General features: G+C 34.8%; 1 protein-coding gene across 4 annotated transcripts; it reads right to left on the bottom strand.

The window, feature by feature from the left end:
* Positions 1–9,350: 9,350 nt before the first annotated feature.
* On the bottom strand, positions 9,351–17,226 carry LOC18422776 (telomere repeat-binding protein 5). 4 transcript variants are annotated; one of them, XM_006827385.4, is made up of 12 exons: positions 16,909–17,226; positions 16,020–16,071; positions 15,030–15,253; positions 13,879–14,821; positions 13,308–13,490; positions 13,150–13,221; positions 12,498–12,577; positions 12,186–12,421; positions 11,949–12,049; positions 10,939–11,197; positions 10,765–10,828; positions 9,351–9,890 (listed from the first exon to the last, which is right to left on the bottom strand). In XM_006827385.4, the coding sequence occupies exons 3-12, from the start codon at positions 15,111–15,113 to the stop codon at positions 9,699–9,701; spliced, it is 2,214 nt and encodes a 737-aa protein (XP_006827448.2). In that variant the 5' UTR covers positions 15,114–15,253; positions 16,020–16,071; positions 16,909–17,226; the 3' UTR covers positions 9,351–9,698. The 4 variants fall into 4 exon arrangements, 3 of the variants coding, with proteins under 3 accessions (XP_006827448.2, XP_020527197.1, XP_020527201.1); XM_020671538.2 differs by having other exon boundaries at positions 15,030–15,245; XR_016059938.1 differs by lacking the exon at positions 12,186–12,421.
* Between the last annotated feature and the right edge of the window lie 250 nt (positions 17,227–17,476).

Raw genomic sequence — 17,476 nt, 5'->3', positions numbered from 1 at the left:
TAAGAATTCGCCACTGTAAATTTGTCCTATCAAGAGATGTATATATGTTTTGACTGTCACATCTCAGGAATATCAGTATTGTATATTCTTAGGGCGTGACAGGTTCTCTTTAACAGAATGTTCGCTCCAATAGGTCGCACATCGTATTTTCGGTTTGTATGAAAGAATATTCACGATGTGATAATGAACGACAATCTTATTTATGCATGTAACCCTTCCCACATACAGTACGAATGGGAGATGTAGACATGAGGGTGCATCCCTAGTGTGAGGAAACACCCAAGTAGATCATACTCGCTTCATGTTTGATTTGCATTACAACATGAAGGGAAGTGGGGAGAGGTTGCACCTCTTCTTGAGGGGGTTACCCTCCCATGAATGGCATGCACCATGTATCATAAAGGTGCCCATTTCTGAGGATGTTACTTTCTCATGAATTAGAGGGCTCTTTCTCTCATTATAAACAGGAGAGGGGTGGAGGTCTCTATACACCCCACAACACATACATAAGAAAGGTGTGAGAGCTCTTATTGTGAGAGAAAAAGTGTGAAAGAGAGTGAATAAAATTTGTCTATCATTTGAGTTCTAAGGAAAGAACCAACCCTGAGAGATAGAATTGTGCATGAGAGTCGAGCTAGGACTACTACTATCGCATTTTGTGAGAGTGTTTGTGAGCTTCCACTAGCTCGGGATTTACGGTGTGGAATAGATTTCAACAACTCTAGTAGTTGTCGAATGTACCTACAAGAGTTGATCAATCCTCTCCACAAACGTTCATCAAAATTGTTTTGCGAGCACTCAAGTATGATACCCGATTACTGGATGTTTTATTTTTCTTCCGCTTTGGTCGCTGGACTGTATTTTTTCCAACAATTACAATTTTGTACATATTTGCCAATTGATTGCAGAGGTTCAACACTCATTCAATAGCATGATCTAGTACCCAAAGTCATATAGCTATTTGGTTTAAAGATATTTACAGACCAATACATCGATAAAATCCAAAAGATCTCTCTCAACATATTATAACATCTATGTAGCTTAGTGAAAGAAAAATCCCAGCTGCCCAAATATGTTCTTGCAAAGGCTTAACTGATGGTGAGCTATTTTGCCATTTGATTCTCTCTTGGATAAAGCAGAGAAGTTTTTGGCTGATCACTAATGGGTCATGGTTTAAGGAACAATGTCATTTTGGTATCTTCTGGATTAACCCCACATATAACAAAGGGTGTGTGGTTTGCATGAGGTTGCAACCTTAAATAATCTAATTAAGGCTCACCTCTAAATTTTATCATAAATGTAATTTGATATAATAAATTCTTGGATGACTTGAGAATCTATTTTCATCTCTAATTATATAATTTTAAATTCTAATAATGGTTCAAATCAAGTTGATTTATAAACACATGAAAATCTTGAAAATGGACGGTCCATATAATATGTTGTAAGATACACTCTTTCACGGATTGAAATATTTTTCTCTTTTCATATTCATATATCTCAATGTTGAGATGATCAATTAGGGGATTTTTCCAATATCCAAACAAACAAACTGCTATGATGGATTTTTAAGGTGCACCCTTAATTCTACGTTTAAGGTTACAACCTTATATAAACTTTTTCCTATAACAAATCTCCTGTTTGGCCCATCTAAATGTAAAACCATGTTTGGCAATATATATTTTATAGAAAATAATAATAATCATAGTCATAATTATGATAATTATAGAACAATAAAATAAGCTTTTATTAGTAGTAATATTATATCATACTATTATCATATTTTAGCAATATTTATTGAAATATGATAGTACTAATATTCATAATGTTGATGATGTTTTATAATAAATATAATAATTATAAATTAATTTAATATGATACTAATATATTAAGATAATAATATAATAGTTTTAATACAATACATTTAAAATATCATTATTTTAATTATAAATATTTTAAAATAATAATAATAATGCACATAAATATTATAACTATGTTACAATATCATTATTATGATAATTATATAATTATTTTATTTTATTAATATTAATAAATATTATAACTATTATCTTGATATTATAATAAAATATATTTGAATCATCACCATTTTAATTATAAATACTTTAAAATAATAATACACATAAATAGTATAACTATATTATAATATCATTATTATAATAACTATTCAATAATTTAATTTAATTTTATTATTATTAATACAATAGTATAACATTAATAAATGTTATAATAAATATGGAAAAAGTTTATATACAATTACAACCTTAAAATATAGAATTACAAATGCACCTCAAAAATCTATAAGGAAGGTTATTTTAATGTTGAAAAACCCTCCAATTGATCTTCTCAACATTGAGATGTATGAATATGAAAAAAAAAAGGTTTTTAAGTACTAGAAATGGTGCATTTTGCTACACATTATCTAGACCGTCCATTTTCAAGAATTTCGTATGTTTATAGATCTACTTGATTTTAACCATTTTTGGAGTTCAAAAAATTCTGATTAGATATGAAAATAGATTTTAACATAATCTTAAGAATATTTTAAAATAAAATTATATATTATGATAAAATTTGGAGGTGTGCCTTAATTGGATTGTTTAAGGTTGCAACCTTATAGAAACCACACCCATAAAATATACTTCTTCTGCTGTTTGGTATAGCCTTCTAGACAGCGGGCCGTACGAATGGAGTTGAGAGGACTCCAATACGGATCAAAGCAACATGTTCCTATTCACACAATACAATGTGAATATATTATGATAATAACAAAATATTGTAATAAAAATAATGATATTATATGTTATGATTACGTCGTAATATATTTATATTATAATATTATATTACCAATATTAATAATGATGATATTCTATAATAAATATCTAAAACAATGATAACAACACTAATAGTAGTAATAACAATACACATAAATATTAGAATAATATCATAATATCATAACTATAATAATTATATACTTATTTAATTTCATTTTATTAGTCTTAATATAATATTATAATATTAGTAAATATTATAATAAAATGTACAATATTTTAATATTCACATAATACGATATTAATATCTTATGCTAATCATCATCATCATCGTCAAACCCTTTTTCTAACTAATTGAGGTTGGCTACATGAATCATGATTCGTCATTCTGCTATATTAAGGGTTATACCTTCAACGAAGACATAAGTTCCCATATGTTTTCTTATTACTTTCAATTATGTCTTTTTAGGCCTACCCCTCGTTGTTTCCAAGCCTTCTATTTGAACTAATTCACACCTCCTAAAAAGTATTGTGCTGGGTCTGTGCCCTACATGGCCAGCCCACCTAAGTCTATTTCTCTCATCTTTGCTTATTGGTGCTACACTTTAATTCTCCCAAATATATATTTTGAATTTTATTCCTTCTTGCTTTGCCACTCAATCCATCTCAATAATCTCGTCTCAACTACACTCATTCTATAGCGTGTTGTTTCTTGACCGCTTAAAATTCTGCCTCATAAAGTAAAGTTGGTATCACAACCATCTTATAGGACTTGTCCTTCAGCTTCATTAGTATGCGGCGATCACATAAAACTCAAGTTGCACATGTCCACTTCTTCCACTCAACTCTAATTCTATGTACAACATCTTCCTTAATCTCTTTACTTTCCTGGATTATTGACCCAATATATAAAAAATATACTCTTTTTAGTATTTTTTTGCCATTAATCTTAACTACTTTCTTGTCTCTACTCCTATTAATAAACTTGCATTCCATTTACTTTATCTTAGTCCGGCTAATTTTAAAACCTTTAGATTCCAGAGCATCCTTTCAAAGTTCTAACTTTGTGTTAAAGTTGTTTCGGATCTCAATGACCAAACTATGTAATCTGCAAACAACATGTACAACAATACCTCATCTTGTGGGTGTCTAGTTAGGTCATTCATAATTAAGACCAAAAGGAATGAGCTTGACCTATTGTCACTAAAAGCTCACCCGTCTCTCCACTATTTGTTCATACACTAGTTAACTTTTTCTCATACATATCTCTCACCAAGTCAATATAGCATATGGAGACTCCTTTCTTTTCTAATACCCACCAAATCAAATCTCGAGGTATTCTATCATAAGCTTTTTTTAGATCAATAAAGACCATGTGGAGGTCTTTTTCCTTCGCCTTAAACTTCTCAAATAGTTGCCTTCATAGGAAAATAACATCGGTTGTCGACATCCCCAGCATAAAACCTAATCTTCTGATACACTTATTTCATGCCTTAGTCGTTGCTCAATCACTCCCTCCCACTGTTGTATAGTGTGGCTCATAAGTTTAATCCCTCGATAATTCGCACATTTTTTTTATCTCTTTTGTTCCTATAAATAGGTACTGCAATACTTTTCCTCCATGCATATGTTATTTTCTTTGTTCTTAATACCTTGTTGAGCAGCTTAGTCAGCCAATCAATGTGAATCTCACCTATGCACTACCAAACCTCTATTGGAATACTATTTAGTCCTAAAACGTTTCCTATCTTCATCATCTTCAATGCTTATTTCACTTCTAATATCCTAATTCTACAAATTTATCGACCTTCACCATCATTTATGCCAACGGTTTTTTCTACCGCTATGTTCCCACTGTGTTTGTCATGTAATGATTTTTCAAAATAAACTTTTCACCTTTGTTGACCTTTTCATCATTCACCAATAATTTTTTATCCTCACTCTTAATAAATTTAATATGGTCTAGATGCATGCCCCTCATTTCTCTCACTCTTGCTAATATGAAGACATGTTTTTCATATTTTCTTATTCCCAATTTACTGTATAGATTATCATAGGTCTTAAGTTTTGCCTTACTTATTATTTGTTTAGCATTTTTCTTAGTTTTCTTATATTCTTCTATGTTTTGATTATTTCTATTACATTGTCAAGTTTTATAATATGATCGTTTTTTACTAATGGCATTTTAAACCTCATCACTACCAAGACTCCTTATTGGAATGTTTTTTCCTCTAGAATCACTTAAAACTTCTTTTACCACTTCTTTAATATAGTTAGTCATTTCATTCCACATAATATTGACCTCATACTCAAAGTTACATTTTCTTACTTTAACTAATTTATCGTTAAATAAGTTTATTTTCTCTCTTTTTTAAAATTCTACCACCATGTTATTGGACATCTATTTCACTCATTCTCTTCCAAATCTTTATGCAGACATCCATAACCACGAGCTTATGTTGATAGTCAAACTCTCCCATTGGATAACCTTACAGCCTTTACATGATGGCCGATCCATCTTCTTAACTAAAAAGATGTCTATCTAGCTTTATATGATTTACTTTTATAGGTTATTAAATGTTCATCTTACTTTTTAAAGTTAGTATTTTCTATTACTAGGTCATAAGCCATAGCAAAATCTAGAATAGCCTCACTCTTCTCATTTCGTTCACCAAACCCGTATCCCTCATGTATCCCTTCATATCCTTTACTATCCATCTCTACATATCTATTTAAGCCCTTTTCTAAAAAGGTCAATCTCTATTTGGTAGGTCTTGTACTAGTCTATCCATGTCATCCCAAAATTGTCTTTCAATTATATCTTCTAGTCATAATTGTGGTGCATAAGCACTAATTACGCTAATTATTTATTCTCCTAATACGAGTTTAATTATAGGAGCATAGCACCTACTCTTTTGATATTAACTACTTTATCTTTTAAATCTTTAACTACTATTATACATAGGTCATTATAATATTATCCTTTCTTATATACCAAAGCTTATACCCATCTACTTCCTTAGCTTTTTCTCCTTTCCACTTAGTTTTCCTGTAGACAAGCTATGTTTACTTTCCTTTATATCTTTGTATCAACTAACTCCATACTGTGACCTATAAGCATTCCTACATTCTATGAGGCTAAGTGAATCATATTATCTTAGACTAGCTTTTTTACCCGCACTCGTCCAGAATGTTGTAGGAACCCTTGCCTATTTTTCACGCAGCCAGACGGCGTTGTGGCTTGTCACTTCTATGGAACGCTTTAGGTAACCCTTGCTCATTTCTCACTATACCCGAAATTCAATACAACGTGTCACTTATGGGGAGTGCCCTAGCATAACTAGATATCACAAATTCTGGATTCATGAAAAGTTTTGACAAAAATTTACGCTGAATGTATACCTAACACAATCCCCGCCCCCCCCCCCCCACCCTATACCTAAGCTTGGGATGGGTTAAGGGAAAGTTTAAAGTCATCACCCTTCTTTGATCATAATATATTATGTTAATAATGTAATACTATAATGAAAATATAATGATATTATATTGTTATCATAAAAATATAAAATTATTATATTATAGTATCATAATACTAATATTAATAATGTTGATATATTCCATGATAAATGTTTAAAACAATAATAATAATAATAATAGCAACAAGAACAACATCAATAGCAGTAATAATAATAATAGCAAATATTAAATATAAAATATTCCAGTTGTTTTTTGGAATGAGCAAATATTGTATATGAGCAGTTTTGAGAATGTGGATATTCAAGATATGATCTTCAAAACTATACCCAAACGACCTTAAGCCATCGAAACTTAGATATTCAAAATATGGATTTGCATATCCTAGGGTCCCAAAGGACCCATAAGTGACCGACCCATCATTTGATTCTTTAAGTTCTAAGAAGGTGTGTGACTATAAATAAGCTATTGCCAAAGCTATTTGAGTCTCTAAATTTCTAATGACAACCAACACTTCAATTAACTTTCTAGTACCACCAATCATGAAGTCAACATATGATTTATATGAGAAATAAATAAATAAATAATTTTTAAAAAATAGAAAACAAATCTGCCCAATAAAAAATAAAACTTTTGAAATCAAAAAATTAAAACTTTTGAAAAATAATAAATAATAAAAAATATGGGAACCGAGTGATCCAGCCAGATCATCTAGCTCACTAACCTAACTAGCCAGTTATGTGGCTTATTCCCAATTCCAACCAAGAACCCAACCGGTACCCATCGATTCTCGAAACCATTTCAATCTGAATCGGCATTTTTTAAAAGATAATGTGTATGATATGTGATTTATCATTGTCCTTTCCCCACCATCCTTTCCTGATGAATGATGGGAATTCAATTTAGGAGGGTCTTTTTTCTTTAATATCTACCATTTACCAAGCGTGTATGGTTGTGAAACTAAAATATGGCATGATAATTAGATGATAAGCCGTTGTATGCCTCACATGGTTGTGCCTGGTTACTAGGTATTTAGAATATTCCCTTTTGACCCTAAAATGGGACATGTATATATGTGTGGTTTTTATTCGCTTCAATAAATGCATGAAATTTAATTATTTGGATTTGGTGCTGCTAAGTAGTCTCACGAGACCACTTTGAAAGCACGGTCTTACACTGAATATTTTTGTTCATCTTTCACTCTCGCTGGAAAAAATTTAAAATGACTTTGGGATCCTAAAATTTACTGGTAGCCAGGGTTTTGCCCAAGTGAGCAAACGAACATTTTGCTCCAACAGGAGCATATAATTTTGGCATTTCTGGGCGAGGGAGCATCGAAGTTATCTCGCCAGACCACCAAAACTTTTCCCTGCACACGATTTAGTCCCACGGGGGAAGAGTACCCCCTCAAATGTGCATCGACCACATACACATATAAGAAAGAAAAATCAATTTCTAATGATAAGTGGGGACAAAGCCATTGGTGAACCTTACCAATCCCTAAGAGGGAAAAATCAAATCCACTTGCTAAATAGAGAGTATTAACTAAGTCAAGATCAATGGATAAGGGAATGATGTAAATGAGCTAAGGATGATGACATTTTGCTGAGAGAGAGAGAGAGAGAGAGAGAGTATTAACCAAGTCAAGAGAAAGACTATTAACTTAGGGAAAAAGTTCATATGTGTTAGGCCCTATACACTTAAATTAAGGTGCACCTAAAAAATTCATTAGAAAAGGTTGTTTCAATACTGAAAAACCTTCGATTTGATCTCGATCTCAAGATGTATGGACATGAGAAAAAATAAATTCAAGTCTTAAAAATAGTGTATTATCTATACTGCCGATTTTAAAAAAATTTAAATGTTTATAGATCTGTTCGATATACACTATTTTTTAATCTTTGAATTTTATAATTAGAGATGAAAAAATATTTTCAGACCATCATAAGATTTTTGAAACTCAACAATATAGGCGCTATTTGAAAGTGTGCCTCACTTTTATTGTTTAGAACCGCAGCACCTATAACCAAGTCCAAGAGGAACGATAAATTGTGTAGATGAGCATGGATTTAGAGGATTTAGAGAGAGAGAGAGAGAGAATAGTAAGAACAAATAATAAGGGAAGGCATATTAAAGTGCCTTGTGGATTGTGCAATTGAATTAAGTTTGAGGAGAGATTATATGTTAATATTTATACTTTAACAATGTCTGTCCGTTTCTAGGCCGCCTTTATTGAAGTTTGATTGATTAAGGACTCTCTCCCATGTGAGAAGTCCCCAAAAATGAATGTGATCCCACAAAGTCAAAGAACTTTAAAATTGAGGGAAGAGCAGATGGACATGATCCCTCTCTCTCAGAGCATACAAAGAGGGCTCTCTCTCTCTCCATATTACCTAGACCTACACATTCTTTCTCTCTCTCTCTCTCTCTCTAGAGCATATTACCTAGACATCCAATCTCTCTCTAGAGCATATTACCTAGACCTACTCATTCTCTCTCTCTCTCTCTCTCTCTCTAGAGCATATTACCTAGACATCCAATCACGTGACGCAGCAAGAAAAAACTAACTTAAACATCAATCATTACACACAACTAACAAAAAAAATGAACAAATTTTGGCCCCTTCTCCTACTCTCAAACCCCCAGGAATCTCACTCTAAATCCTACTGGGATTCATGCTTTTTAAAACCCAACAAACACTTTCCTATCTAATCTCCCCACCAAACCTTAACCCATATGCCAAAATACCAAAATAAAATCTCCACCGTCCCTCAACAAAATTCCCACTCCACACCACACCAACCGTCGGATCCCCGTGACCCGATAGCCTGTATCCACCCAACCCTCTCTCAATCCCAACGCACCATGTGTCACAAACCACGTGTCTAAACCTCAAGCGCCAGATTCTAAATGCCAATAATGCTGTGGGGCCCAGCCACATTGGGTTACCCAGTTGATCCACCAGCATGGAACAAAACAATCGTTTTTCTACTCCTTTGGATCAAGAGCTAAACTTATTAAAATGAACAAAAGAAAACAAATCGTGCCAACAGGAACCAGAAATTTAACAATAAAGAAATACACATATCATAGAGAGAGAGATTTAACTGACTTAAAAATGAGTGTACAAATACTTTAAATTTTAGACAAAAGCAAGATTTCTGATCTTTTACAGTCAGGAGACAAACACACATATCAAACAGATTGCCTCATGCATGCTTTTGCTTTTCCAGCCAATTTACAGAGGTGCACTTACCTGTGCCTTCACACTTTTGAGATTTCGGCGAATTCATGTTAGTGTTCAGAGAGCATTTGGTTCTTTGTACAGGCCAACCTCTCTTTTCCCCAACGAGAATAAAAGGGAAGTGAGAGGGGCAAAGAATCGATGAGATACAAGATATTCGGTGAAAGAAAGGAAGAGGGAAGAATCGAATGTCAGGCTTCCATTGCGAGCTCTCTCATGAGCATGCAGTTAGAACCTTCCTCTGCCTGTTGTTGCTTGTTTTGCTGCTCGCTCCAATAAGAATGAGCACTCAGGACACGGTCCAAGAGGTCTTGAGGAACTGGTTCTCCACGCCTCTGATGTGGAGAGATCTTGGCAGTGTGAACCAAAGTCTTCCATTTATCCTGCGAACCAAGAAAATTCATGCTAACATTGTTCACAATTTCATTTGTGGTAGACGATCAGGTTTATATTTCTTTTAAAAAGGATTGGCAGTATTATTTAGATTAAAATAATTGTTAATACACAATAATTGTATTGTTTTCTTCCTGAAATGCAGAATAATTAAAGCACTTTTTACAATTCTATGAGCTAATTTTTACAATTCTATGAGCTGTAATTCCCTGATAACATGAAACCTAAATTATAGAGAGAAAGTGATGTCACATGGCATCTCAAAAAAGTCAGAACTTCATACTTTTATTCTATAAACCCCTCATGAATAGAGATCTCAACCACCAATCCTTTTTTTTCTCTCCATTTTCGCTTGTTCACCTAGAAGAACGGGGTTCCCAACTATTTTATGAAATGTCAGGTATGTTATGCACGGCCCCCAAGGCTAAGGGTTCCTATTGTTTCATGTATTTTAATTGGGTAAGTCAAGGGATTAAGGCATTACCCTGTCTGATGAAACATTACAAGGGGAAATCCTCATGGATATTAATAACCCAAGTAAATGCACTAAATTTTTTAAGGGGAAGTATACAATGAGACTGTTTAACTTCCGCATAAAATGGATGCAATTACCCAAACCGTCAGGTGTGAAATCGGTCAGCTGGCGGTGTATCACTGACCATGCTCAAAGCCTGACAAAATTTTCCTCGACTTTGTGCAAAGAAATAACACACCCCAGACAATCTGATTTCACATCAGATAGCTTGGAGTGTTTGCCACCTTTTCATATAAAAGGAAATGGTCTCATTATATCCCGTCATTATTTTAAATTAGTAAACGAAAGTACCATTTCAAAATGTGGGAGGGTGTATACGGTGAAAATACCTTTAGGTCAACATATGTTCGGTGCTTCGCATGATCAAAAGCATGCAATTTGACATCCCGCCACCTGAAACTCAAAATAATATTGGTTTTCTTACTTTTCCATTTTACACGAATCAAAGCTTTGGGTAAATAAAACACCCAAAAGACCTCTCTCTGTAATACCGGCACACATACCTGCCAGTCCCAAGCTTCTCAACCGCTTGGACAAGGGCCTCCACTTCAACGACAGAGAAAGGTCTACGTATACGCCTCTTCACAAGCTCAGAACCCCGGTGCTTGCAATTTACAGGCACCAAAGCGAGTCCTTCCACATCATCCATATTTACAGGCGGAAGAACTATAAGGGCTCCAGAATCAGGGCCCACTGCTGATGATGGAACCGAATCATAATCACTTTCCTCCCACTTGATTGGATCCATAGAAGTCTGCTCGGCTGCAAAATTGCTTAGTCATTAGAAAAACTTAGATTTAACACATAATTACACATTTGTAACATATAAATGTGTAACATAAAGTTTAACATAAAATGAAGTTTAACATAAAAACATTCAAGATAGAAATGAAGTATTCCCCAAAAAAAGATAGAAATGAAGTATGCTTTAAAAGTGATAAGCGAGGAGCTTAAAATTCATTCTAATCCTGAAAATTTCTTGTCTTTTGCATAAACAGGTGGTGTCCCCATGTAAGCTCCTCTTTTGAGATTTTAATTTTATGCCATAAATCCTTTTATATTCCCAAGCACAAAGATGAAACTCAAATTAATGGCTAGAAGAGTTAAAGGCATAAAAAAGACTATGATATTACTAGGCAATTGGGTGTCATTATTATGAATACCCCTAGAACCTTCAGATGTTGATGAGATTTTCTCAAAGTAAGTGCCTTATCAAAAACATATCCATTAAAAGTATAACATGGCTAAACAAATCTAAATAGTTGGGATAAAGCTCAGATGATGATGATGATAGTTGAACTAGCTGAATATATGGTACCAATCAGCCCCAATTCTGATCCAGCCATTAGAGAGCTTCGGGGTTACCATTTTAAGTTTCATATAAATGCAAAGCCATGATAGATTAAAAACTAAATCTTTCCTATGAAGATACAATCAACATGGCTTTAAAACTCAAGCATGATACACAAGCACATAAAAAATCTGGCAAGGGCAAGTCTTAAGAATCAACTACCTGTCATTGAGGGAACTGAATTCCCACTCGCTGAGCTGGACCTTCCTTTAAGACAGTCCGAATTTCTTTCACCTGGAGCTGAAGCAGCAGTCATTGGATACCTGAAGGTAGAAAAAGCAAAAGAATCAGAAATCATTCACATCGAAAGGGAGGGAGAGACGAAAGGGGGGAAGAGAGAGAGAGAGATGCCCTAAAAGAGATTCTTTAATGCATTGAGCAAGAAAAGCATCAATTTACAGTGACAATGGCTGAGTTTCGGCACAGGAGAGCAAGAACAAGGGGTCTTCAGGAGACCCTCGTGAGGACACCTGATCTGGTTCCAACATGAACCCAACAGCATCCATTTCACAACCATGAGAGATACCAGCTTGGAGGAGTGTTTCTCCCTCCTCCAAGACCTTCTTCCCATGAAGGAGTACACGAACCCTTAGGCCACCCCCGAGCATTCCAATTGCAGCCTCCATGACAGCCCTCTGCAATTGAGCAACATGACTGAGAAACCATAAAACCACAGGAGAGAGAGAGATTGAAGTGAGAAAAAACAATCACCTTCAAAGCGCCAATAGTTGCAGTTTCAGGCATGTCAACAAAGAGATCGGGTACTGTGAAGGACTTGATGCTCAATTTCACTGAAAAAATCAAAAGGATTACAGTGGTATAAAAGTTCAGTTTAGTAGTAAGAAATAAGGAAAAATTAAGGATAGTATTCACGATAAAAAAAATTCCACAGAATTAAATCTGTCTATTGAAATCTGTAGCATCACAATAATACAGCATGCATGTAAAATTGTGCATATTCAACAGATAATGATAATTAAATATTGTAAATAACTAAATTTTAAATCTTAGAAGCACCCTTATCAAAAGCTAGAAACTAGAGCCTGCACAATCATCTCATCAGTCATAGATGGGTTTAAATCAATGAAGGTCTTCTATTCTTCTTCTTTTTTCTTTTTTTTAAAAACAAGTTTAAGAACTTCTCAGCGCAAAACATTCTTGATCAAACAAAAACATGACATTTCTTTATCTAACAAAAGAATGGGAAAAACTTATTCGTGATATTAACTCACTGTTACTACAAACCAAAAAATCATTACATAAAACAGAGCCTGTTGAAATGCAGATTAAACAAAAACATAACCTGCTCACTTTAATTCTTTAAAGAACTTATGAACCCAAAATGACCATCCAAATAAAATACCTTTAGATTCACCAGGTCTCTTGGATGACTTTCCACCCTCTGCAGGAGAAGAATCTATGGGTGAAGGAATTGCTGCATGAAAATAGCTTCCAACTTTAGCAAGACAACAATTGAGATGTGAAAAAGAAAATCAAAATTCACCAAAGCAAAATCCTTACATTTATCATGCAATCGTCCATCTGCAGAGGAAGGCTCTCTATTTACATCCTTTCTGTCAGAACCAGATGCACAAAATGCATTTCCTTCAAACAACCTTCTCATTTTTGAAGGGGGCAATCTTGATTTTTTCTGGCGTGTGTTGCTTCCCTTGCTACAGTAATGTTGAGGATCATTTGCTATATCTGAATGAGAAGCAACAAAGTAAGACATACAATTCTAATGTTAACCATTCGGAAACAGCATTTGCAAATAATTTTATCCGGTGGAGTGCACCCCAATGCAGTTTATAAACCCAAGAATAAAAAGGTCCAAAAATTGCAATCCCATTAAGCATGTCAAAGGAAGATTTCATTTCTTTTCATGAAAAGATCAGGCAGGGTCCCTGTTGTTGCATTAATTTGTTGTAAAGAACATATGCAAAATAATACAACATCATGCAAAGAAAGTTCAACAGCTTCTTCATATAAGAGTGCTTAATGGCAGGCTGGGGCATCAGCTATCACAGTCAGAAGTTAAGGATTCTATATACAACTAGAATAAGAAATAAGAGCAATAAGATAGTGAAGTCACCTTTGGTCTCAGAATGAACACCAGAGACAGAACAATCATGTACATTAGATGATGCTTGTGGTACCACTTTTCGGAACCTTGAAGCTACCGATTTCCTATGCTTACGATCTCTCCGATATGAAGCCTTGAAGGACTTCATAGGTAGTGTCCTGGGATCATTACACCGGGAAGAATTTTCGTCATCATCTTTACATATGTGGGCTTTCCCCACAGTTGCCGGCAGAGGTGCTGCACGAAAGTCTATAGGAGGGGTTTTGACCTCCAGATCCATGGAATCACCACCCTTGCTCTCTAACCCATCCTCCATTTTCTCGATTTTAAAATAATTTTCCTTCCACTGCCCCATACTTTCACCAATTTCATTCTCTCCTTTGCCTTCATGAGATTCCACAAAGCCCATCTCCTTTTTCGCTACATTCTTTGCAGAAAAGACACTCTCATCAGAAAGATTTGCATACCCATCTTCACTTCCAACTACAACCGATCGTTTTGAGTCCCAATTATCTTCGGTTGAAGTAGTGTCTGATTTCTTCTCAAAATTAGACAGACTACACACCCGCAACTCTGTGGCACTCTCTCCACCAGGGACTTGTCGAAAACTATAGGATTTGGTGACAGTTGAAGTAGACCTAGAGGCCTTGGAGGCATGAATATCTGCATAACTTCTTGGACAACAAGGACCTATGTCAAAGTTCTCCTCACTGCTTGACTGTTCTTGTTTCACTGTTGCATTAGCCACATTATTTGTATGCTTCTCCATGTTGTTTGTGCCAAAATAATCTTTTGATTCAAGACCAATATGAGTTTCACTAGTTTTACTTTCCAGACCTTGACAGGCTTCTTTCTCTTGCAATATCTGACCAGCAACAGAGGCCAGCAATTCAAAGGAGCCAAATTCATCACATCCTTCAACTACTTTCTTTCTCAGACCAACTCGCTTGCCCTGCAAATGCATTTATAAAGTTTCATACAATCAGAATAGGATAAAAACAAACAAATGCCATGGGATGGGCGGTGCAGGGGGGTGGGGGAGAGAGAGAGAGAGAGAGAGAGAGAGAGAGAGAGAGAGAGAGAGAGAGAGAGAGATAAATAGATCGGGAGAGAGAGAGTGGGAGGGAGGGAAGGAGGGAGAGAGAGACTATGGTATTTACCCTAGCTGATCTCAAAGCTCGAGGAGTGGTTGGAGCCCAATAACCTCTTAATCCATAATCCATCATCTTTCTTTTCGACTGCATTCCACACAGGCACTACCCAATTTCACGAAACAGCCAAAGGAAACATCTCTTCTTCTACAGATTGACCTTGCACATTATAGTCATCTTCAAATTCCCATAAATTTTAGAAGATCAAACAAATACCCCAGCATCCTGCATTCCTGCCATTCATCATGAAAAAGTATTTAAAATCTTCTTAAATAAAGCAGACATTCAGATTCCAAATTCAACCGAATCACAGAGGACCAGAGAGAGAGAAGCACGTTGGGAATACGCTTCCATTCACATTCTAAAAATATGGGCAAAACGTTTTCTGATAAACCCTGCTATGTGCAATTCCCACACATCTCACCATCCTGGATTGACACTCCTGAAAACCAATTTGGGTTGCAACTCCAATCAAATTTAAAATAAAATAAAAATGAAGTCATTGAAAAGGTAAACACCCAATTAACCCTGGCATCCCGATCCGACTAATATTAAGTTTTGATTCCTCATGTGCATATTTCAGACTCAATCTGCAAAATATTTAGAATAAAAATTGAAGCAATCGTGATAAAAACACGAACATCAAAAAGGCTTCACAAATCAAGTAAATAGAAAATGAAAGAAGAGAAAACAAATAAAGGCCAAAGATAAATAATAAACCCCGGCAATATTCCATGGCTTAGCCTCTGTTTTAATTTGAGACCCATTGACTTAACGACTAAAAATTGTCACGAAAATAACTGGGTGACATTAAAATAGAAACCAAAACAATAGTATAGGATCAGGATTTCTCTTCAATGACAATCTGGAAGCGAAATTAATAAAATCACAGAGCACGAGAGAGTAAAAACATGGAAAAAAATAAAATCACTTAAATGAAAGTAAGGCATTTTTTTCTTTTTTTAAAAAGAAAAAAAAGGGCATTAAGAATTGAATTACCTGCCCCCACGCTTATCCTTATAAAACGGGATCATTCCTTTTATCATAATAGCTGAAAAAAAACAAATTAATACGTTAGATTTTGAATTTCTCGTAATAATACTGCAGGTAAATAAAACATAAAATTCACCTTGATGAGATTAGCTTCATTGATTTTAAATTTCCGAAACTTTTTTTGCTATTTTCCTTTGGATCCCAAAGAAATAAAACATAAAAATAAAGAATGTTACAAGAGGAAAAAGGAAAAATAAAAAAAACCCCAAAACCCTAACACCGGCCTGCTATATCCAGCCGTTTTAAAAATTGAAGAAGTCAAAACCCAAAATTAAATGTTTATAGAGAGCGGATTTTGGTTTGGCTGATCCTTCTAGATCGTGGGAATCCAAAACAGACAGAATTCATGGAAAAAACGAACTTAATGGCAAGAATAAAACCCCAAAACTCTAAAACACCATGTTTTCATTTAAAAAAAACTCAATTTTTCCAAATGCTTTTCAACATAAGTCGAATTCAACAGATTGTTCATTAATCAACACAAGAATCCCATCATGAAAAATTGAGAATTATTTGAATTTTCAGGTCGGTAATTGATGTTATTTAAGATTGCATAACTTTCTTCTTTGATCTTCATGGATCCAATAAATCCGTTGGATAAATCGGAATTCCAAGAAATTGAAAATCCATGAGAAATAAAATAAAAAGCAGACAAATTTTCCCAAACAAACACTCTCTACATATCATAATTCAGGTGAAAAATCAAAACCAAAGGACAAAAAAACTTAAAAATCACAAATCAGAATAAAAACCCACAGCCATTTCCACTCATTTTCCAAAACCTCAAACTGAGAGAGCAGAGCAAAGAGATGAATTTTGGAGAAAGAAAACTTACATTGCATAATTTCTTCGCCAATCAACCCCCGATCCAAACACACACGAAATTCAAACCCCTCAATCCCTTAAAACAACATATCAAGCCACCCTTTCAACCACATAATCACCATTAAAAAACCAGATCAACAAACCTCAAAATCACCACAAAACTCCAATTCTCTAATTATTCACCAAAACCTCCACAAAAAAACCAGAATTACACCATGAACACAAAAATAAATCCTCAAAAACCCTAGGAATTCAGCCCTGAAACCCCCCTTTCTCTCTCCTCAAAAACCCTTCAAGGTAACTAGTTTCTCTCTCTTCAAAAACCTCTGCAAAATATTTGATTCTCTCTCTTCTGTCCTTAAACCCATTTTAACCACCATGTGACCAGACGAACCGGTAACCCCTCGTAAACCGGTAACTAACCTGACTATTTCTTAACCCCTCTCCTTAACCCTGGCGGTTAACTGTTAACCCTTCTCTCCTATTACTCTCTATCCCCTCAACCGCATCATCCTACGGGGAAGGAAGGTCTACTGAGAGTCTGACACGTGGGTGGGACCACGCGGAAAATAGGGAAT

The sequence above is a fragment of the Amborella trichopoda genome, chromosome 7 (assembly GCF_054954075.1).
Source record: "Amborella trichopoda isolate Santa Cruz 75 chromosome 7, AtrichopodaSantaCruz75HAP2 v2.0, whole genome shotgun sequence".
NCBI lineage: Eukaryota > Viridiplantae > Streptophyta > Magnoliopsida > Amborellales > Amborellaceae > Amborella > Amborella trichopoda.
Note: the sequence above shows the minus strand (reverse complement) of the source record. Positions and strands in the feature narration are given on the sequence as shown.